General features: G+C 43.0%; 1 protein-coding gene across 1 annotated transcript; it reads right to left on the reverse strand.

Moving 5' to 3' along the window:
• Positions 1–8,987: 8,987 nt before the first annotated feature.
• On the reverse strand, positions 8,988–22,774 carry LOC136475391 (uncharacterized). The gene is made up of 5 exons (XM_066472897.1): positions 22,725–22,774; positions 22,120–22,340; positions 14,000–14,013; positions 9,371–9,575; positions 8,988–9,118 (listed from the first exon to the last, which is right to left on the reverse strand). The coding sequence occupies exons 1-5, from the start codon at positions 22,772–22,774 to the stop codon at positions 8,988–8,990; spliced, it is 621 nt and encodes a 206-aa protein (XP_066328994.1).
• Positions 22,775–24,212: the final 1,438 nt, after the last annotated feature.

Genomic DNA, 24,212 nt, shown 5'->3' on the forward strand with positions numbered 1-24,212 from the left:
GAGCTTAATGGAGGATACATTTGCATTTTTGCTCTTGTTGGTGCATTCATGCTCTTTGTGACCAACTTGCTTGCAACTAGTGCAAAACTGACCATTGTTCTTCACAAAACTAGTCTTGTGAGGAACAAAGGCCGCCTTGCCTTTCTTGGGGGTATATCCCAATCCCTCTTTGTAGAGAGAAGCTCTTTGGCTACCCAAGCACATAAGCAAGCAGTCCTCACCACCATAAGCCTTAGCTAAGGTGTGAGTGAGCTTGCTAACCTCCTTCTTGAGATTCTCATTCTCAACCATTAGTGAGGTGTCACAAGTGAGATCATCACTACTAGATGAGGTGGAAGTAGTAGTACTACAAGAAGGGTTTGTGGGAGGAACAATGATAGGCATAGATAGTGATTCATCAATTATATCACAAGTTAAACCTACATTGCAAGTTTCAACATGCTTCTTTTTAGTTTGTTCATTAAGCAAAGAAGAATGAGCTTTTTCAAGCTTTTTGTGAGCTTTACCAAGCTTCTCATGGGCTTCCTCTAGCCTCTCATGAGTTGCCTTGAACTCATCAAGGGCTTGCTTAAGGGCTTTTACCTCCTTATTTAAGTTCTTGTATTCCCTTCTCTTAATATCAAAATGTTTTTAGCATCTTCAAGCATGTCAAATAATTCATCTTTAGTAAGTTCATCATTGTCACTATCACTATCATTTTCACTATCATGTTCATTATCACTTCCATCGTCACAAGTTTGTACCTTGGTGGCCTTAGCCATGAAGCTTGATGGAGTGTCAAAGAGAGAAGGCTTCTCATTGATTGCAATGCTAGCAAATGCCTTCTTCTTGGTGGTCTTGTCATCATCACTTGAGGAAGCATCACTATCCCAAGTGACCACATATGAACCACACTTCTTGTTCTTAAAGGCCATCTTGTCCTTCTTCTCTTTCTTTTCCTTCTTGTCCTTCTTCTTGTTCTTCTTGTGGTCATCATCATTGTCGCTATTGTATGGACATTAGGCAACAAGATGATCTTTGCTTCCACACTTGAAGCACCTTCTTGACTCTTCTTTGTTCTTGGATGAAGACTTCTTTCTTCTAGCACGGTAGCCCTTCTTCACCATGAACTTGCCAAATCTCTTAACAAAGAGAGACATCTTCTCATCATCATTATCATCCCATGAATCATCATCTTCACTTGATGTTTCTTGCTTAGATTTGCCCTTGGATGATGTGGCCTTGAATGCCACGCTCTTCTTCTTCTCATCTTTCTTCTCCTTCTTTTCTTCCTTTTCATCTTCATCTCTATATGTATCATCGGTCATTATATCTCCTAATACTTGGTTTGGTGTCATGGTGTCCAAACCGCTTCTCACTAGAATGGTGACCAATGTACCAAATCTTGAAGGCAAACATCTCAAGAACTTGTGGGAGAAGTCCTTGTCCTTCACCTCTTCTCCAAGTGCTTTGAGATCATTGATAAGCACTTGGAGCCTATGGAACATCTCTGGCACACTCTCATCCTCCTTCATCTTGAAGCTTGCAGACTTCTTTTTAAGGATGTATGCCTTTGCACCCTTCACAGCTTGAGTGCCCTCAAATAATTCTTCCAACTTCTTCCATGCCTTATGAGCTCTCTCATTGTTCTTGATTTGCTCAAATGTTCTTTTATCCAAAGCATCATGGATGGCACTAAGAGCAATGCCATTGTTTTGGAGGAGCATTTCTTCGGCGACGGTGGGAGCCTCTTCATCTTCTATCTCAATCATTGTCTCTACCACCTTCCAAACCTTCCTATTGATTGACTTGATATATGTTGTCATCTTAGCCTTCCAATAAGGATAGTTGGAGCCATCAAATTGGGGAGGCTTCTTGGTGTTGTTGATTTGAGCCATTTTACATCGAAGGTTGTTAAGCCTCAAATCATGGTGACCTCAGCTCTGATACCACTTGAAAGGTCCTAATGGCTAGAGGGGGGGGGGGTGAATAGCCTAATAAAAAAAATTCTACAACAACACTTAACAAAATGGTTAGACAATTATGAGGCGAAGCAAGTGTTGCGCTAGCCTACTAAAAATGCAAGCCACCTACCACAATTCTAACTTAAATAGTATTTATCCACACAATAGCTATATCACATAGCTAACTTAGTGTGCTCTCAAAAGCTAACTAAAGAGCCACACCAAGCAAACTAACAAGCTCTCACAACTAGCTACACTAAAGAGCTTGACGACTAGTTTGTGGTAATGTAAAGAGAGTGAGCCACGAGAAACACCCGCGACCACGCCGTGACCACCCTGTTGGAGCCCCGTAGTTCACCGTGCGCCTCATCGTCGTCACCATGTCGCCGTGGCTGCTGGGGAGCCCCTATCGGCCACCTGGAATCATGAGGCCCTGCCTTGAGCCCTGGACACCCATGCCGCGTCCCTGTGGAGCCGTAGAAGCTTACACGCCCCATCAGGGCGCTTCACCGTGGCCGTAGCCACCTCACCAGCGCCGCCGTCATGCCTAGAAGGCTAGCGCCGTGGCCGGCACACCATGGGACCCCGCACGCCATGGTAACCCCACCAATGAAGACGCCGAGGCTCGGCGGACCTTCCACCCACGTCAATTGCACACCAGCGCCGCCATGGAGGCTCACCAGCGAGCACGCCACCGGTGGGAGCATAGCCGCGGAAGAAAACAGGGGAGACTCCCCTCGCTGGCCGTTCGTGCCTACACTCGGTGCACGTGAGCCGAGCCGAGAGAAAAGACGGTGGACTCGGTCCACCATGGACCCTGTCTTAGGTCCATGGACCGTGAACCTACGACCACCATGAACCACGCACCGTGAGCCAGCGCTGCCCACGGCTATGACGTGGCAGCGTCACAGCTTACCACATGGTGGGCCAAGCCCGGCCCAGATCCAGCCCTGTCCAAATCCAGTCGAGACCCGGCCCGTATTGACCGTTGACCGGTCAACGTTCACCGTTGACCTGGCCCCACATGTCAGTGGTACAGACACTCTGGACCCACATGTCAGATGCTGACGTCACTGTGACATCAGTTGCTTACGTCAGCAGCCCGGGCCCCACATGTCAGTGACCCTGACCGATGACCATTGACCGTTGACCCGCCGTTGCCTGACGTTGACTTTGACCAGACCCACATGTCAGTGACCCAATAGCCTCTGGCCCCACCTGTTGGAACTGACGACGTTGATGACGTCATGCTGACGTCAGCTGGACCCCACCTGTCAGCTCAAAACTGAGATGATGACATCATGTTGACATCAGCATGCCACGTGGACCAGTCACAGCGTGACACGTGTCAGCCCAGGATTAATTCAGCCTTTTTCATTTTCAGAAATGGATTTAATCTTTGAAAATTCATAACTAATTCATATGACCTCAAAAAAATACGAAACTAGGACCAAAATTCATCTAAAATCGAGCTCTACGCAATGAACCCATGTTTGAGTGCATTTGGCTCTTTTGAATTTCCATTGCATCTTTGTGCTATTCTATAGACGTCGCTAACGCGACCGAAATGCGATCGTTTGTAGACTCAGAGGAGAATCAGAGGGACGAGGATCATGAGTACCATGAGGAGTACGGAGATGACTACACTGAAGGTGCCACATCCCACCCAACCTCGTAGCACCTATTACGCATGGCTAATATAGAACTACTATTACTTTACTTTACTGCTACAGTCATATTATGATAGGAATTGCATGGTAGTATGCTTACTTGAAGGCCTTTACCTTGACGCAACCTTACCCCTACATACCCTGCTATTAGGCTAGACACACGCTTACTGCTATATATTTCATTACTTATACTTCTACTATGCTTATACGACATGTGTGTTATCTGGACTATGGGGAGAATGCTGCGTGTGTGACTTGGGTGTGTGGAGGGTGAGGGTTGTGTCGACCAAGTTGGAGTATACGACGAGCCTGGGGCAAGTCTTGCCATGGGGTGCTACCTGGGCACCCCTAGAAAATGGATACCTATGGTGGGTAAATGGTATATGAGGTGGTCCTGGGTGTGAACCTGTGATGGGAGGAGCCCGGGATGGAGGTGCTGTGGTGGCACGGTAAATGGAAACCCTGATGAAGACATTCTGGCTTGGTCACCCCTAAGGACTTACTAGTACTCAGATTCACCGGGAAGCCTTACATACCACTCGCCCTATATGGTGCGGGACGGCCGGACTACTTGGTAGGATATTGCCACTACTGCTAGGTTGATACGGACAGTGTAAGGAGGTACGGGGCGCGGAGGATTTCCCCCACACCCTTTCGAGACTTCATGGAGACCTTGTGGACCCGGCTCATGACTCACAGTTTCAGCCACCCCAGACTAGACTTGGGGTGTACTAGGGCTGAATGGTAGAGTGGCATTATCCTAGGCTAGCAAGCGGCCGGAATCAGCCTAGTTGACGACGGTCAGCGAGGAAGGCGGATCTTGTGGTTATGTAAAACCTCTACAGAGTGTGTGGTTGATCGATCAATACATGTGCCGACTTGTCGGCTATGGACATTTCCTGGGTTTCGCTTAAACTAGATAGAGAGATGAGTCCTTCTCTTCTTCCCCCGTGAGAGAGTGTCGGACGTAGCCAGGGGCTACGAGCCTTGAGACAGTGCCAAGAGGGAGTTGGCCTGTCGACTGAGCGATGGTATGGTTATGGTATAGTGATGGTGTGGAGATGGTGGTATGTCGATCCCAGGATCAAAACCTGGCTCTAGGAAGGGAATGGGGTGGAATGTGTATGGGAATGGAGTTAAAACTTGACCAACTGTTATTATATACTTGATATGCTACTGCATAGGAAACCCCAGCCTTATAGGTTCCTCTGATTATATCCAACTTGCATCCAATTTCCACAAAGCAATGCTCATAGGGTTAGGAGTGGCCAATACAAATCGTACTGATAAATTTTGGCACATAGGTTCTATTGAGGAGTATAGCTCCGAGGAGTTTGACGGTTGAGGGGTTCGTGCCTACGCTCAAGTTTGGTGATCTTATCTTCAAGCAGTTCTGAATGAATGCTACTTTTGATTCCGCCAATGCGGCGATGTAATAATTTATGTAATTCCGCACTACTGTACTCTGATATTATCGTTGTATGGATGTGATATTCGACTGTAATTTGGGTAATATGATCTACAATGGTCTTATTACACTTCGACGTTGTGGATTTCCCTTCGCGGAAATCGGGGTCGCTTCAGAACCGGTCAGCGGCTACAGTGCCTGGCACGGCGGCAGCCATGGGCGGCGGCGATGAGCTCTCCGGCATCCATGGTTTTGGCGATTATGGCTGCCTTTGGACATGGTAATACCACGGGGGGAGAGAGAGAGAGAGGGAAAGACGGAGAACTCACCACGGGTGTTCTAGGGGTCCAAGGCGGTGCTGTGGCGGCGGCCTACGTGGCAGGGCGGGTGGTGACCTTCGGTGAGACTACGGCAACGCGACGGACAAGGGGAAGAAGAAGAATCCGACAAGAGGGTCCCAGCACCAGCGAAAGGAGGAGGGAGAAGTGGCACGGCGCGTCTGATGGGCCACGAGTTGGGCTGGCGAGGGGGAAAAGAAAAACTGGCCACGCAGATTGGGGCTGCAGTGTAGAAGGGAGAAAGAGAGGGGAGAAGTGGGCCGGTGGGGAGTGGAAGCCAGCAGCAGGCCGGGCCAGAGATCAGGTCGGCTGGGCCAAATAGAGAGCAAGAGAGAGGTTTTCTTTTCCTTTTCTATTTCTTTTTTTCTTATTTCAAATCCAATTCAAATATGAACCTATTCAAACTCAAATATTATTTCCAATTTATTTTCAATTCAAAATAGGAGAAGAACCATTGTTAGGTTTTCAAAAAAATAAATTTTACAACTTTTTAAACTCTTTTATTTTCAAATTTTCTTTTCTTTTATTTCTAAACCATTTTCAATTTTATTTCCAAAGAATTTGAATTCATTTTGAATTTTGGATTCAACCACTCATTGCAATAAATCAAATACACCGGCATGTATGCACAAACATGTTGCTACCTTACGATAAATTTTAAATTAATGAATTTTTTTTATTTTCCTATATTTCATGAGCACCAAAATTCATAAATAAACCATTTTAAACCTATTTTCAAAAGAGGCAAATTTTGGGGTGTTACATGTCCGATGCCCCCTCTCTCCCTCCCTACCCTCAGTGCAGCCACCACATCTCACCCTCCCTCCCTTCAGCGCAGCCGCCCCTTCTCTCCCTCCACTCTTCACTTTTGGATTTTGAATACTTCGATTGGGAGATGTCAAGTCATGGTAAATCTAGTAAACCAAGGTAACCTCTGTCCATTGTGTTCTATTTTGCCGTTAGTATATCAATATGGAACAAATGAAAACCCTAGGATTGATTAATACAGTTCATTGCTTTTGGTTCTTAGAACAAAATTGGTTCTTAGAACACATGTTAATACTAATGAGACCCGATTACTAAGTACTTGAATCCAAGTTCAAGCAAAACTTTTGAATACAACAAAATCCTTCCACGAAATTCATTTGTTTACACTATAACCTTTATAACTAAGATCGAGTGTGGTTGTATTCTACTTGCAAAAGTGAGACCCATTTATTCAAATGGTTTTTATTAGTTGAGGTCTGGGGTTTATGGAAGATTACAAATAATATGGTGTTCAACCACAAAATTGTTCAAACCCGATGTTTACTGTTTACTGTTTAGTTTATGCAGATTTGGTCCATAAGTAAAGTACAAATCAATGGCATGTCAGGTTTAAAAGATAAAACTATGGCATCTCAGGAACCTATAATCTTGAAACTTGAAGAAAAAAGTTAATTTTTCTTGGATAACAAGAATTAATAGACTGAGTTGTCTTTTTGATGAAACTTCTAGAGGAAAACATGTTTTGTATATTAAATTAGAGATGCCAGTCTATGTTCAGACATGCCTGAATAGGATAGTGGGGAGTAGATAATAGCTCGTCTCTTGGGCTCTATTTATAGGATTTACTGGGGAGGCGGGAGGAGGCAATCTTCCTCCCTACCTCCTTTAGTTTACAAATTACATAGACGTCCATGCTTCTTTTGGCTCGGGCCTTGGGGCCTTTGTAAAAGGGCGTAGGTTGCTCGGGCCTTGGTCCTTTTTACAAGAAGGGAGTTGGTATAGCCGCCGTTACCTCCAATAGTCTATTTTATAGGTACACTTGTACAACTAATACTGAGGGGATTTTCAGTGAGTTTATTTTGTAAAAAGCTGCTTGTGTGTGGTTGTTGACTGCCCAATTGGGGTGAGTTGGTGGGTTGGCTAGTAGTTTTGTAGCAACCTATTGCTGTTGGGACCTCGAGGCGGAGGGGTACATGTTTTTCTGTCATAGATAGAATGGGTCACCAGTGACACCCGAGCCATGCGAGTGGCAATGGAGGAGCATGATAGATCGTGAGGGAAATGTGCTTTTAGTAGCGTGACCAGTTAGTCCATAGGAGAAAGTACTTTCGCCGGTGGTGACTTCTGAATCGAGGGCAGCGTGCCGGTCCTCGATGACTTAAATAAAAAGGGATTTGACAGGCATCCTATCTATTTATTGGAAGACTCAACCGACATCCATCGACGAACACCATGGGTTTGGCAGGGAGTCTTTTTCTCTCTAGAATCAGAACTACCAACCAAACAAAAACCGAACCAGAAACATTTTCTAGTTTTTTTTGCAAAAAGTAGGAAAAAGAAAAAGTATATTCTACAATTGAATTAGAAACAGTTTCACCATAAAATAGATCTCTTATAGCAACTCCAGCAGACCCCTACTTAGACCCTCAAAACAAAATATGAGAGCTGAATCAAAAGTTAACTCCAACAGAGCCCCCTATTAGGGGCCTCAAATTTTAAAGGACCCTCAAATCACCCTAGCACCCCACATTCCTAGGGTGTGCTTCATGCCCTCAAACTTCGGTTGGGGTTGTTTTGCCTCCCGCATGCGTGCGAAACCACATCTCACCAAGTCCATCCGCCTCTTCCTTGTTCATCCTGTGTCCACCTATCCTCCGCCTCCTCCTAGTGAGGAGCCCTAGTGCCCTCCACTACGTTGCTTCGCCGGTCCTCCTCCTGTCCGACCGCTGTCACGGTCTCCTCTCTGGCGCTTGCCTCCATGGTGGTTTCCCTCCTTGGCAAAGCGCGCCCCAGCCCGAGTCTCCCGTCACTCGCCTCCTCTAGGTGAGGAGTCCTGTAGGTGCCCTCCATAGTGTCGCTTTGCTGGCCCTCCTCCCTATCCGACCGTTGTCGTAATCTCTTCTTTGGCGCTTGCCTCCACTGCGGTTTCCCTCCTTGGCGGAGCGCGCCCCATCCCAACTCTCCTGTCGCCCGCCTTCTCGAGGCCAGCGTGCCCTGCCTAGCCGCCTCTCCCATGCGTATTAGACGATCAACATCGACTAAGGGTCTGTTTAGATCCATTATTAGCACTAAAAATTAGCTAGCTAATAGCTAATAGTTGCTAATTTTTAGCAGATGACTGTTTGAAGCCACCTGCTAACAGGTGGTTGGATAGTGAGTTGAAGTTGCATATGAATCATTAGCACCTATTAGCAACTCCAAACCTGCTAATGAAACTAATAGTTAGCAACCCTCCAGCTAATAATTAGCAGGTCTATTTGGATCCACTAGTACTAATTTTAGGGCCTAATTATTAGTGCTAATGGATCCAAACAAGCCCTAATTAACGTAAACAGGAGTATTTAATTTAACTAATTTCCTCTTTAGGGGGGGGGGGGCTTGTCTCCCCTTGGTGGTCTACATTCGAATCCTGGTACGGCTCCACAGCCTGGGGGGCAGCTCCCCCTGTGGTTGAGTTTTTTCTACAATTGTTGTTGTAAGCTAAGGCAGACAGTTTTGACACAGAAACACCATCATAAAAACAAGCACACTTCTCAGGAACGTGCATTTACTAAGGAAATTCACAGATACTTTCACAGTAAAGTATTTACACACATATTTTTACGTAGATTCTCAATATCCAAGAACACAACCATCATCACTAGCTACCAGAGTCGTATTCAGGGTCATCCATAAAAGGCCAACATATACAAGAATGTCCTTCATCGTAACCACCTCTACTAGGATGTTTTAAGTCATTCACGTCCTGGTTCTTGCATCTATAGCAGTGACCTGATGCAATAATATATAAAATAATAAACTCTCAAAATACAAAAATGTAGTTCAATTACATAAAAAATATTAAATATGTAACAGTTCTGCAATGTATATTTATAAGGGTGGAATATCCGACTAAAACTAGTGATATGAAATATGTTTGTTCAGTTTTGGGTAGACCAATTGTAAATTGACCTAGGATTTTAAAATATATCTGGCAATCTTTAAAGTTAATAATTCAAGAAAATTAGAACATAAATATCGTACCACAGTCATTTGGCTCCAGCAGGCAGCAGAGGAAGGATTTGACACCACACAACTTCTTTACTTCAGCAAAATAAAGTTTTGAAGTCCCAACATCAGAATTTCCTTGCTTTTCCTCAGTAGTGAAGTTATAGCGATGAAAAATTTTGTCATTAGACTCAACGCTGAAACATTGACCGTGAAGCTCACCAAACTTGTGCTCGATGCCCTACAAATACATAAGAAAACAATTACAAACATAACCTTCACTAGTAGAGAACAGACCTTTGATCCTCGATCAAAATGGGCTCTAGTCCCGGAATTTTTTGCGTCCGGGACTAGAAATACCTTTAGTCCCGGTTGGTGGCTCCAACCGGAACTAAAGGTCCCTGCCCAACGGCTACTGCGCCAGACAGAGGTGGCAGGGACCTTTAGTCCTGGTTGGAGCCACCAACCGGGACTAAAGGTATACTTTTACTCCCGGTTGGTGGCTCCAACCGGGAGTAAAGGTCTACTCCCGGACCGTGGCTGCGCCCGGGGTTGGAAAGTTATCTTTAGTCCTGGTTGGAGCCATCAACCAGGACTAAAGGTCCCCCCTTTATATTCCTGCCGTCTCCTTCCTCCCCGAGCCCGAGCTCAGCACATTTTGAAGCTCACTGTAGTAGTGTTCTTGCTTCCTCCCTCCCTTCATTGTTCCTCCATCCATTCTTCGATTCCTCCGTCGATTTCTTCGATTTCTCCGTCGATTCTTCAGTTGTAAAGGTTACCAATCTCATACTCTCATTTTTCACCATTGTCTTATCTCATTTTGTTCACTATATATATATGGTTCTTTATTGTGGTTTTTTTCATTTGTAAGCAATTTGAGCTTAAAATCACTTCAAGCTTGCATATTTACATGAAAGAAGGTTAAAGTAGCTAGTTGAACTTGCGGACCGTGTTCATCTCGGCGACCATGTTCTCTGCCGAGCGGTAACGCACGTCAAGGAGGAGCTTTGATTCTACGAGGGAGAGCAGCAACGGTCGTGGAAGACCGTGTTCCCTTCCTCGTAGAATCGGAGCTCTTCCGTGGCAAGTACGGTGCCGTCCGGTGGAGAAATGCTCGCCGAGATGATCACGTAAGCAAGTTCAACTAGTACGGATGGTTATTTATTCATATGTCCCGATATCATCGCAGTAGTCTGTCAATCACCGTACTTTTTATTTTAACTTTTTATGAAATAAAAACTTAGAAAATAGTTAGAAAATTATAGAAAATCCGTACTAGTTGAACTTGCGGACCGTGTTCAGCTCGGCGAGCATGTTCTCTGTCAAGCGGTAATGGACATCAAGGAGGAGCTTTGATTCTACGAGGGAGAGCGACAACGGTCGTGGGAGACCGTGTTCCCTTCCTCGTAGAATCGGAGCTCTTCCTTGACCAAGTACGGTGCCGTCCGGTGGAGAAATGCTCGCTGAGATGATCACGAAGCAAGTTCAACTAGTATGGATGGTTATTTATTCACATGTCCCGATATCGTCGCAGTAGTCTGTCAATCACTGTACTTTTTATTTTAACTTTTTATGAAATGAAAAACTTAGAAAATAGTTAGAAAATTATAGAAAATCCGTACTAGTTGAACTAGCGGACTGTGTTCATGTCGGCGAGCATGTTCTCTGCCGAATGGTAACGAACGTCAAGGAGTAGCTTTGATTCTACAAGGGAGAGCGACAATGGTCGTGGAAGACCGTGTTCCCTTCCTCGTAGAATCAGAGCTCTTCCTTGACCAAGTACGGTGCCGTCCAGTGGAGAAATGCTCGCCGAGATGATCACGTAAGCAAGTTCAACTAGTACGGATGACCATTAAAAGACGAGAACACAATGACCATTAAAAATATCATTGTTTAGAGATCTAGATAATTTTATAGTTTCTTAATTTTATTTGTTTATAAAAGGAGAAATTTATAGTGTATTAAAAAATGAGTATAGAGAGTAGATGGCAACTGCTTCCGGGTCCTCGGCCTCTCATGGGTTTCCAAAGCGACTTAGGCCGGGCCTCCCTCTCATTCCATGCGGCAAGTGTCGTGATGAGACGAAGATTGTGATGGAGTACCGAGTGAAGAAGGAGGGTCCCAACAAGGATCGTATCTTCTACAAGTGTCCGGATCGCAATGTGAGTTATTTTATCGTATTTAATGATTATGGTTAGTTTATACCTATTTTCATGATGGTTGTGATTAAAGTTCTAATTTTTTGTTTTAATTTTAGTGGGATGGCAGTGGATGATGTTCAGGCTTCTACTGAGAGGAAGAGTATGTTGAACTCGTGCAAAAATATCTTGCACAACAGGCAGATACGGCGGCTAAGGAGGCAGTGATTTAGTCGAAGAAGCCCAAAGATGTTGCACAATCGGGGGATCTGTCTGTTTTAGTTGAGATTGGTCGTGAAATCCTAGTGCTACTGAAATGTATTTTAGCTTTAGTTCTTTTAGTGGTAGTTGGGATTGTCTACATTGTAGCGATGCTTTCATAAATTTGTATCTTTTGTGGTGGCACGCATGTTGTATAAATAATTAATTATGATCTAGGTTTTAATATGGTATTTATGTCATGTAATGCAGATGAGCCGTCATTGGATGTATAATGCTGATCGCCGCTCCCAAGAGTTCATTGACGGCGTGCACTCTTTGTTACGTGCGGTCGAGGCAAACAAACGCGACGGTTTCATGTGCTGCCCATGTGCCATATGTAAGAATACGGTGGAATATTCTTGCTCAAGGACTCTTCATTCACACTTGTTCAAGTCGGGTTTCATGCCAAACTATATTTGTTGGACAAAGCACGGAGAAACCGGTGTTGTAATGGAAGAAGGTGAAGAAGAACAATGGGACGACAATGATATTATTCCTGATGGTGCGTGCTTCAATGATACTGCAATGGGAGAAGCTGAAGAAGAGGTAGCTGCAGAAGATGAGCCGGCTGATGATCTTTCTCAGGTCATTCATGACGCACAAAGAGAATGTGAAAGTGAAAAGGAGAAGATCAAGTTCGAGCGGATGCTAGAAGATCACAAGAAATTGCTGTACCCAACTTGTGATGCAGGGCAGAAAAAGTTGGGAACCACACTAGAATTGCTGCAATGGAAGGCAAAGAATGGTGTATCTGACAAGGGATTTGGAGAGTTACTAAAAATCTAAAAGAAGATGCTTCCGAAGGACAATGAATTGCCCGCCACTACCTACAAAGCAAAACAAGTTGTCTGTCCTATGGGGCTAGAAATAGAGAAGATACATGCATGTCCTAATGACTGCATCCTGTACCGTGGCAAAGAGTACGAGAAATTGGATGCATGCCCGGTATTCCATGCGTCGCGGTATAAGATCAGGAGAGATGACCCTGGTGATGTTGAGGGCGAACGTTCGTGGAAGAAAATCCCTACCAAGGTTATGTGGTATGCTCCTATAATACCACGCTTGAAACGTCTGTTCAGAAACAAAGAACATGCAAAATTGTTGCGATGGCACAAAGAAGACCGTAAGGTAGACAAAATGTTGAGACACCCTGCTGATGGGTCCCAGTGGAGAGCAATCGACAGAGAATTCCCGGAGTTTGCAAATGACGCAAGAAACTTAAGGTTTGCTTTAAGTACAGATGGTATCAATCCTTTTGGAGAGCAGAACAGTAGTCATAGCACTTGGCCTGTTACTCTAAGTATCTACAACATTCCTCCTTGGTTATGCATGAAGCGGAAGTTCATTATGATGCCTATGCTCATCCAAGGCCCGAAGCAACCTGGCAATGACATCGATGTGTACCTGAGACCACTTATTGATGAACTTCTCATTTTGTGGAATAAAGAAGGTGTACGTGTGTGGGATGAGTACAAACAGGAACACTTTGATCTGTGAGCATTGTTGTTCGTAACAATCAATGATTGGCCTGCTCTAAGTAATCTTTCAGGACAGTCAAATAAGGGATATAATGCATGCACACACTGCTTCGGTGATATTAGAGGTGTATTCTTGAAAAAATGTCAAAAGGTCGTGTACCTTGGCCATCGTCGATTTCTTCCTGCAAATCACCCCGTAAGAAAGAAAGGCAAGCATTTTAAAGGGAAGGCAGACCACCTGACCAAGCCTTGCAACCGAACCAGTGAGGATGTACTCGATATGGTCAATGATGTAAAAGTCGTCTTTGGAAAAGGACATGGAAGCCAACCTGTTCCGAACGACGCTAACGGTCACGCACCCATGTGGAAGAAGTCCATATTTTGGGACCTACCCTATTGGCAAGTCCTAGAGGTCCGCAGCTCGATCGACGTGATGCACCTGACGAAGAATCTTTGTGTGAACCTGCTAGGCTTTATGGGTGTGTATGGAAAGCCTAAGGACACATTTGAAGTACGACAGGACCTGCGTTGTTTGAGAGAAAGAGACAACCTGCATCCAGAGAAGACAGATGATGGACGCCATTACTTACGTCCTGCTAGCTACACTCTAAGCAAAGAGAAGGAAATCATGTTTGAATGCTTAAACAACATCAAGGTACCATCTGGATTCTCCTCGAATATAAAGGGTATTATAAATGTGCCAGAGAAGAAATTCTGTAACTTAAAGTCTCATGACTGTCACGTTCTCATGACGCAATTACTTCCAGTTGCATTAAGAGGAATTCTACCTCCAAATGTATGTCTAGCCACCGTGAAGCTATGTGCATTCCTCAATGCAATTTCTCAGAAGGCAATTGATCCAACTGATCTAGCTAAACTACAGAATGATGTGGTTCAATGTCTCGTCAGCTTTGAGTTGGTGTTCCCTCCTTCCTTCTTTGATATTATGACACACCTCCTAGTTCACCTAGTCAAGGAGATTTTCACTCTCGGTCCTGTGTTCCTACACAACATGTTCCCCTTAGAGAGATTCATGGGAGTCCTGAAGAAATATGTTCACAACCGTGCTCGCCTAGAAGGAAGCATCGCCAAGGGCTATGGAACAGAAGAGGTCATTGAGTTCTGTGTTGACTTTATTCCCGACCTTGACTCGATTGGTTTTCCTGAATCGAGACATGAAGGGAGACTAAGCGGAAAGGGGACACTAGGGAGGAAAACATATATTGGTACGGATGATGATTATTTCAATAAAGCGCACTACACAGTTCTACAGAACTCCTCTTTGGTAGATCCGTATATTGAGACACACAAGGATCTCTTACGATCCAAGTTTCTAGGGAAGACTGTAGCTTGGATTACACGTAAGCACATGGAAACTTTCGGCGGTTGGTTGCGAAAAAAATGTCAAGGTGATGAGAGCATCCATGAGCAACTGTATTTATTGGCTATGCAACCATCATGGCATATCGTCACATACAAAGGGTACGAGATAAATGGGAACATATTCTACACAGTAGACCAAGATAAAAGGAGTACCAACCAAAACAGTGGTGTCTGCATAGATGCCACAGACCCGAATGGGAATAAGCAGACATATTATGGACGCATAGATGAAATATGGGAACTAGAATATGCACCTACTTTGAAGATCCCATTGTTCAAGTGCCAATGGGTCAAGGTGACCGGAGGCGGGGTAACAGTAGACAATGAGTATGGAATGACAATAGTAGACCTTAGTAATATTGGGTACAAAGACGAACCATTCGTCCTTGCCAAGGATGTGAATCAGGTGTTCTATGTCAATGATATGTCTACCAAACCAAAAAGAGGAAAAAACGATAATGACTCAACCAAAGAGCCAAAGCGCCACATAGTTCTTTCAGGGAAAAGAGTCATCGTGGGAATTGAGGACAAGTCGGACATGTCAGAAGATTATGAAAAGGATGACCGAATTCCGCCATTCAAAGTGAACAAAGACCCTAGCATCTTGGTAAATGATGAGGACACTCCATGGTTACGACACGATCATAACCAAGGGACATACGTAAAGAAGAAGTTCACTGCTGTGCCCACTTGATGATATAGTGATTTAATGTAGTGTGTGTTTGAGATATTATGTAATAATTATGAATTCAGATGTTTATTATGTCATGTTTCAAATTAAATCAATGTTTGATTTGGTGGGATTTCTCTCTCAAAAAGGTAAATTAGGATATTGAGTGATGAAAAAATAAAATATTAACGTTAAAATGATGTGAAAACAAATTTCCTGTCCAAAACCAATAGTTTTAATAATTTTAATTAAACACTACATTTTTGCATTAACGAAATAATAAATATTAGTTACATTATGTTTTATAATTGTAACAAAAAATAAAAAAAGTTAGGTTATAGATTTTTCCTATGTGCAATAAAGAAAAAAAAATCCATATTTTTAACAAAATAATTTTATGCCTTTTATTTAATTTACTATGTATTTAACAAAAACTATTGCATTTCTATTGTATTTAACAAGACTATTGCTTAAAACAGGCGGGAAACGAAACTGCAGGCCACCTTTACTCCCGGATGGGAAGCCCACCCGGGAGTAAAGGTGGGCTGCAGTTTCATGGCCCGCCAAAAAAACCCTTTACTCCCGGTGCGTGTTACCAACCGGGAGTAATAAGACGCACCGAGAGTAAAGGTACCTTTACTCCCGGTTGGTAATACGCACCGGGGGTAAAGGACCTTTACTCCTGGTGGGGGGATGGCACCGGGAGTAAAGGGGTATGGCCTATATATACCAGGGCCATCTTCTTCCTTGCGTTCTTCACCGATTCCTCTCCCCTGCGCCCACGCCACACCGAGGACGCCGTCGCCACCCCGCCCGATGCCGGTCGTCACCACCGCCTCACACGCGTCCGTGGTCCCCACGCCACCCCGCGCGCCGACGACCTCGCTGCTGCTGCCCACCCCGGCCCAACGCGCGCCAGCCGCTGCTTGGTAAGTTTTGGTAAGTTAATTTCGTCATTAGCGCCGACGACCTCGCTGCTGATGCGATCTTGAATGTGTTTCGTCATTAGCGCCGACGACCTCGCCAGCCGCTGCTTGGTGTTGTAAAAATGTGTACCGCACGCCGACGACCTCGCTGCTCTGCTGCTGCTGATACGACCTCGCTGCTTGGATGTGTACTGTGTTGTAAAAATGTTAAGTTCGTCGTCCGCGAGTGTGCACAAGCAGCTGTTGTCGGCCACCAGGCCATTCCTTAACGACGATGACAAGCATAGTCTTCGTCATTAGCGCGCGTAACCGACGCGTGTCATCCAGCGACACCAACGAAAACGGCAAATTAAGCGTACGACGATACAGTGGCTAGTCACCATTTATCTTTAAAAATAGTTACAGATATTACGATTGATGTTTCAAGTTACCACCATAAATCGATTTATAAAGACGCTTGGTATATCACCCTGAAATCGATTTGTAGACATAGTTGGTAATAATGTGACCGGTCTCAAAAAGAAATACAGCGCAATGAAGTTCATAACCCTTTCAAGTTAGATTAAGAACTTTCTATTGAAGTTGTTGAGCTAGAAGACATGTACAACCTTTACTTGAAGACATGTAGGGTCTTTTTTTTGAAGGATTTGTTGTAGGATATATAATGGTCAAATAGGAACTCAATTTGGATACCCAGTTTGTAAACTAAGGGTTTTTTAGTTTATAAAAAATATCACATGTGATGATGTAAGCAGTTTTGGTTGGACTTGCATGCATGGCTAAAGACAATTTGGGCCACAAGAAAGAAAAGTCCAAAAAGAAGATAAATTCTTATCATTTCGGAAATAGTAATGGTTATATTAGCAATAAGACACATATACTTACATTTCATAATGACTTATACTTACATTATCAGCATAGAATTTATGTATACGGCGGAGCACCGCCGCCCTCGTTCACCCATGTGTATAGACATATATACGGCGGAGTGGAGCACCGCCACTCTTGTCACACCGCCCTCTCTCGCGGCCTAGTCGATCAACATTCGTATTATCATTATCATTAACGCTAAACAATCACACCAGGGCGAACCGCGCTGTTGATGTCACCGACGTGGTTCGCCCTAGTCACCGACGCAATTCGCCCTCGGCCATTTATGTATAGCCCTAATTCGCCCTAGTACCGACGCAGTTCGCCCTAGTGTGGCGAATTGCGTCCGTGACCGAGGGGCAAGATTTAATAATGCATATTGTTCGTAGATTTTACGCATGTAAGCAAAGATTTGACGTACTATATATTGATTTTGTTTTTTGAAGCTAGATGGCTGACCCGAGAAACATGGATGAGGAGGAGTTGATGATGAATTTGATCAACACTGGCACTCAAGTTGCCGGCGATGATGGTGCTAAAAATAACGTGCAAGAGGATGCAGATGACGGGAGTCAGTACTTAGCTCTTGAACAAAATGAGCAACAACATATTGGCCAAGTATATATTTTTATTATTAGCTATATATATTATCATATGTCTTATGTGTGCTCATGACATTAAAAATAATGTTTATGTTTTGTAGCTCTCTGGATCGACATCAACAACTACAACGAAGAGTAAAAATGTTTGAGGTCCCAAAAAGCCATTGGAGGGCCGCTTCATCATCTCGGAGTTCAATGTGGATACAGGAGAACCGGGGGGGCCGAATAAAATGAAATTTGTACACCACTGTGGTTACCTTGTACGGGACCGGCTCCCGATTAGTACCCGTGAATGGAAGAAGAAGACCAATGCTCCTCATATCAGTTTTGTCTCCGATCGTGACAAGATGTTAATTTGGAAAGATGTCTTGGTATATTTCATGCTCCAAACAGATGGTTATGATGATATAATTGATGGTGATGAATTGAAGGAGCGAGTTAGGGATTGGGCAATGAAGAAGATGGCCACCTAGTTTCAGACTTGGAAGAAACACCTATACACGACGTATGTCAAGAAGAACATAGCACCAGATTTTACTGTCCTAGGCCTGATCTCAAAGCAGAGGCCCTATTGGGATGAGTTTGTACAGTACAAGACTTCAGAAGAGGGTGTGAGTCGGGTGATAAAGAACCAACGTAATGCCCAACAGAAGACATACCACCATAACTTGGGATCAGGTGGCTACCCGACTGCCATTAAGAAGTGGAACAAAATGGAAGAAGACCTTCTTGCCAAGGGTATCAGACCAGGATCACTCGAGTGGGGAGAACATGCAAAGAATTTGTTTTTCGCTCATGGGGGAACACTAGACCAGGAGACAGGGAAGTGCGTTTATGGCACAAGACTACAAGAAGCAGTAGAAAGATTGTTTTATGCTCAGAGAGCTACTGCTAGTGGTGCGTTTAGGCCCAACAGAGAGAAGGATGAGCTGACATACGCCATCGGGACTATTGAACATGGTGGCCGAACTAGAGGCAAAGGAAGTGTCTCGTGGGAGCATGGATTCCCTCAGGACAGACCTTCCTACAGAAGCCGCCAGAGAAAGAAGAAAGAAGAGGCACAGCGGCTCCAGAGGTTGGAGGAAGCGGTGCATGAAGCACAAGAGCGGGAAAAAAACCTTGAAGCGAGAATGCAGGAGGAAATCAGAAGGCAAGTGCAAATAGCAGTGAGTGCAAGCAAGCAGGCATCAGAGCCAGGAATCAACATTAGCCAATCTGTTCAGTTGAAAAGCAGCTGCGCTTCCACGGAGATACCAAATCAAGGGGACATAGGACTACGCTTCCCTATGGATGACGTCACTGAACCTTGTACAACGTGTGAGCTACACATTCCAAAGGGGAATTCCACAATCAAGGTGGCTATCGGTCTTGTTAATCCTATCGATCGAACCAAGACACCAAGGATTCATGGGAATATAATCCAAGAAGGATATGCTACCATCTCGGTAGATAAAGCTGAAAAAGGTTTTAATGATTTGCCTCTTGACATTCCTGGAGGTGATGGCGAGAAGACTCTAGGAGAAGCGGAGAAGACATTCATTCTATGGCGCAAGCGCTACATTATCATTCCAGGGATGTCGGCTCCACCTCCTCCTGAACTACCTCACCATAGGTACATGCGGATGAAAACACTACATCATTAACTTGTATTGGCTTAAATAATTAACAATCTGCTCATAATAATATGTCATTCCTTTTTTTTATAGCAGATCCTCCCCCAACCTAAATCCAATTATTCAATCGCCAGATCATCATAGTGCTCTGTACGATGACATTGTGTTGGAAGGCGAGGCTGCATCCACACCATCACCAAGGAGGTCTCCAACGCCGCAGCCGCCACCTCTAAGGAGGTCTCCAACGCCGCTGCCAACACCTCCAAGGAGGTCTCCAACGCCTCCCCCACCCCCGCCTACCAAGAAGCCTAGCAAGAGGCTAGCCCCTCAAACGAAGAACCAGTCCCCGCCTGCAAAGAAAGCCACCGTGAAACCAAGGGCTATTCCCAAAATAATATCTGAAGAGAAGGAAGAAGGAACTGATGCATATAAAAAAGATATGTCTAGATTCTATGACAAACTTAAAAAGAATCAAGAAGCAAGGAGAAACCCGGAGAAACCACACTTCTTCGTTGCTCCAGATATTCTAAGAAAAAGGGTGGCTTCTTACCAGCAACAACAGCGGGAATCTCATAAGCCGTCTAAATCAACGTTATTGGACTATGACCGCACTCTCACCAAGTCAATTGAGGCGGCACAGAAAAAGAAGCGGGCAGGGAAAGGAGTTGCCCAACTCGGACAACAAGCGCACCAATCAGTCCCCCCGCTAGTTGTTGGTAATGAATATGGTTCGAATTTAGGATTAATGCATCAGGCAAACATACCTCCGGATGTCGATTTGGATCACCTTGGTGAATTTATTGATGAGACTGGTCTCGACTTTTACCAGATGTTTGGTGATGGAAACATTGAGAGTGCGGCGGAGGTTGATATTTGGAAGAAAAAATTTGTACTAGGCCAGAGTCTATACAACCCTCAAGCCTTATCTGATCTGGGGACGCAAATGTACCTGCTAAACAATTGGTACATGCAGGCGTCTACCGGTGGAGACTTCTGCGTTGGTGTCAGAGTTAGAGACGAACATTGGTTCCGTGGCGATGATGTTATGTATGTTGACTTTGCAGAATTTCATCAACTATGCCACCTGATCTCTCTGGACAAAGTTATCATTAGCTGCTATTGCCTGTAAGTAATAATTCTTTCGATCTATTATTAAACTCATCATATGTGTGTATATGCATATAAATTATCCTAACAAGTACTATATATATGTAGATTTACAATGACAGAGCTCAGAAAGGAAGGCTGCAATGAAATTGGTTTTGTTGATCCCCATATAATATTCAAAGACCCAATTACTCCAAAGACTAATTGGAAGTCTGAGTTAGAGAGTAACCTCATGAACTTCTTAGTGAACCAACGCCACAAGAAGGATATACTCTTTCCCTATAACTTCAAGTGAGTGTTAATAATGTCGATCATCCTTAATGGCTCATATGTTGATTCTAGTTAATTAATGAGTGTTATGCGTTATATCCTATAAACACATGCAGCAATCACTGGATATTGATGGACATCGATCTGGTGAAAAGTCACTTGATAATCTATGACTCGATGAGAAAACCACAACAAGACTACCAAGATATGATAGATATTATCCAGAGGTAATTTCGGGATCTCTAGCAACTATATATACACACAAACATGATGATTAACTATATCTGATGACATGGCAAATTTTTTATTGGGTAGTGTTTGGAAAACCTTTATTGAGAAGCAACACATGGAAAAATGCAAAGCGCCACTGAATGTAATCCCTTTGAAAGTAAGTCCCCTGAATCGCATCATCTTTATTAATTAAACATATAGCTTTCACCGGATCACCAGATTGGATGACAAATCTTTTTCTCGTAAAGTGGTGTCTGAGGCAGGAACAGGGGAACAACTACTGTGGTTACTATGTTTGCAAGTTTATCAAGGTGGTCTCCCAAAGAACTCCTACAGAGAGACTCAAAGTACGTTAAAAATACACTATATATTCATTTAATTATTATTATTGATTGTGTTACTATATCTTTATATATATATATATATCTTTTTTGTACATATATTAATTTATTTTCCTTTAATTCAAACCTGTAAGCAATTCAAGAGTCTATAGCCGGATTTTTTAATGAGCAGGTCATTGATTCCAAGGGCGAGTTCTACTTCGACCCAACACTGCCATGGAAGCCAAGCTAGAGGATGAGAGGAAACTTGTTATATCACAACAACTGTAATGCAATTTTTTGTAATATATGTACATGAAATAATATAATGTAAAATACACATATGCATGCATGCATGTAAATATATATATGATGCATGCATGCATATATATATATATACATATATATATATATATATATATATATACATATATATATATATATATATATATATATATATATATATTTTCTATGCTTGAATTGTGTGATTTAATACGTTCATTGTGCTTGAACCGAAACATACTATATGCGCATATAAATGTATAATTAGTAGCGTACAATACGACTTCGAAAACAAAAAAATGAAAAGAAAAGAAAAAAGAAGAAAACATTTAGTCCTGGTTCGTATTACCAACCGGGACTAAAGGTGCCGGCCATCGTGGCATGTCAGGAGGCACCTTTAGTCCTGGTTGGTGTTACCCACCGGGACTAAAGGTCCTCCTTTAGTCCCGGTTCCTGCCTCGGGACTAAAGGACCCCCTTTAGTCCCGGATGCTTGCTCCCGGGTGGGGAACCGGGACTAGAGGGGGTTCCCCACCGGGAGTAAAGCTCGGTTCTCTACCAGTGCTTTGATTGAGTTACATTAAAATAAAAAGAATTGAAGAGTGTTGACAAACCTCAAAATGTAACCTTTTCACTTTCAGTAGAATTTGTGAAACCTAAGAAGCATTCCTCACTCATCCATTTGAACCCATTCTCAATTGTTTTCTTGTAAGAAACTTTTTTCATACTCTTGCAATACTCCTTTACCTCCTTGTCTATAAGATCATAGAACTCATCTGAATCAATAGAGTTCTCCTCTTCTTGATCCACCTCAAGGAGAGAAGACACATCGTCTTCATAACCTCCCAACTTCAACCTAAAAATTACATTTTTATTTGTTAGAAAGAACATCTTGGAAAGATAAAGTGCCTAGTAACTTAGGGTTTATGGCAAGAACAATAGATCATAAGTTTAATTCATTTAGAACAATTTCCATAAGCTTTTATGTAAGAGTAGAAACATCTTAAGAGTGAAGTAGGCCATTAGTCTCCAACAAATTGTTATGAGATAAAATGAAGTTAAGCATAAACAAGGACAAAGACAAAACAGGGTGTCTGGTTTGAATAAGTGAGGTTAGATTTAGGAGTATGGATTGGACAACACATTTGGATTGGGCAGCACATTCAGCATCCAAATTCCTTAAACCAAACACCCAATATACGTTCCTAGCAAGGATTCTCATGACAAGAAAAGTACTTACATCTCTGAAAACCAATCGTCAAATCTATCATAAAAACCACAAGGATCCATACGGGCCCTAATCAAGATCACAAGTGCCACAACACAGTTAGCAATTTACTAGTATCGTATTATTTAACAAACATAAAGTTTGTCTAGCTACACTTTGAAGGATGCTACAAAACATGCAAATTTGATCAGAAGCTAAGTGATATCCTAAACTAAAACAACTAATGCCTCTAAAGCTTATGAAACATGATCAAACTAACAAGAAGGCAATACAAGAAAACTGATGGTTGTAAGATAAGAGACAGCGGGGACAAAAATAAGGTGAGAATAAAGGCTCCCTAGAATATTACAGAGAATTATATAGATCACATTTCACTACACTAATGATAGTATTTATAAGGAACTAGAAAATAATATGTTGATATGTGGCTTTATTAGTCATAAAAGGCTACAGTTAACGACAACATGAAATATCAACATTACAACAAGAATAAAGCCCATTTTAGTTCCAAGCCAATAGAGATAGCTAGCCATTATCTGCGTATGAAGAAAATAATTCAAAGGAGAAGGTAGCATACACATGGACGGATATTTCTCCTTGGATGAAACACCCCCTCCACAAGAGGAATTCTCTCTCCTTGAGAGACCTTCCCAAGGGACCCAATACCATCCCTATTCGCCTCCAGCTCTCTCTTCTCATACCTAAACCATACACTTCAATCCAATTAGAACAAATAATCTCTAAAGAATTGATTATCAACTTAGAGCAAATGATAATGATTCACAGGCTGAGGATAGCATACATGGTCGAGACCTATGGATCTCCTAAGAAATACCTTCCTCCGGAAGAGGATGTGCCTCTACTTGGGCAACCTCACCAATGGATTCATCATCGTTTACTTGCATCCAAATCCAATTTCTCAAACCTAAAGCATCCATTTCAATCTATTCAAAACAAATAATTTATAAAATAAATCTTTAATAACTTATTAGAGCATATGACAAATGGCAACAAGTATTAAGGTTCATTTGGTTAAACAAATCTACTTATAAGCTTGTATGTTAGGATTGGAACGTTTGGAGAATTACAGAATTTTCCAAAGATGTGAGAGAAAGTTAAAACTATTAGCCCATGAAGCAGGAATAAGACATGAATGCTAATGGGTTGTGGGACCAATACTATTGGTTTGTCTATCTGTGGTCACCACCATGGTGGGAATGTGCGATGGTATAACATTCTTTATTTTTATACTAGACATAGGCTTCTATTTCTGTGGAAGGAGATGGAGGCGGATCAGCAGATAGTTGTCACACCCGATTTTAAGGATAAAATCAAATGCACATCATATGTATGCCACGATCAATTATTCATACATATGACGACTTCATCATAGTATCATAACAATGTTTCTTACATAACTAATAACGTCATTACAAAATGACCCGTGGGTCTAAAAGAAAATTACATAGACTTTAGTTATCTTCAGCGGAAGGGGACTCC

Source organism: Miscanthus floridulus, chromosome 8, assembly GCF_019320115.1.
Source record: "Miscanthus floridulus cultivar M001 chromosome 8, ASM1932011v1, whole genome shotgun sequence".
Classification (NCBI taxonomy): domain Eukaryota; kingdom Viridiplantae; phylum Streptophyta; class Magnoliopsida; order Poales; family Poaceae; genus Miscanthus; species Miscanthus floridulus.

Excerpts from the sequence above, each read along its gene's own strand:
- LOC136475391 (XM_066472897.1), bottom strand. The coding sequence starts at position 22,774 with ATGGATCCTTGTGGTTTTTATGATAGATTTGACGATTGGTTTTCAGAG. Across the intron at positions 22,341-22,724 it reads GACGATTGGTTTTCAGAGAT|GTTGAAGTTGGGAGGTTATG; the intron begins GTAAGTACTTTT and ends TGTAATTTTTAG. Across the intron at positions 9,119-9,370 it reads GCTGGAGCCAAATGACTGTG|GTCACTGCTATAGATGCAAG; the intron begins GTACGATATTTA and ends TTATTGCATCAG.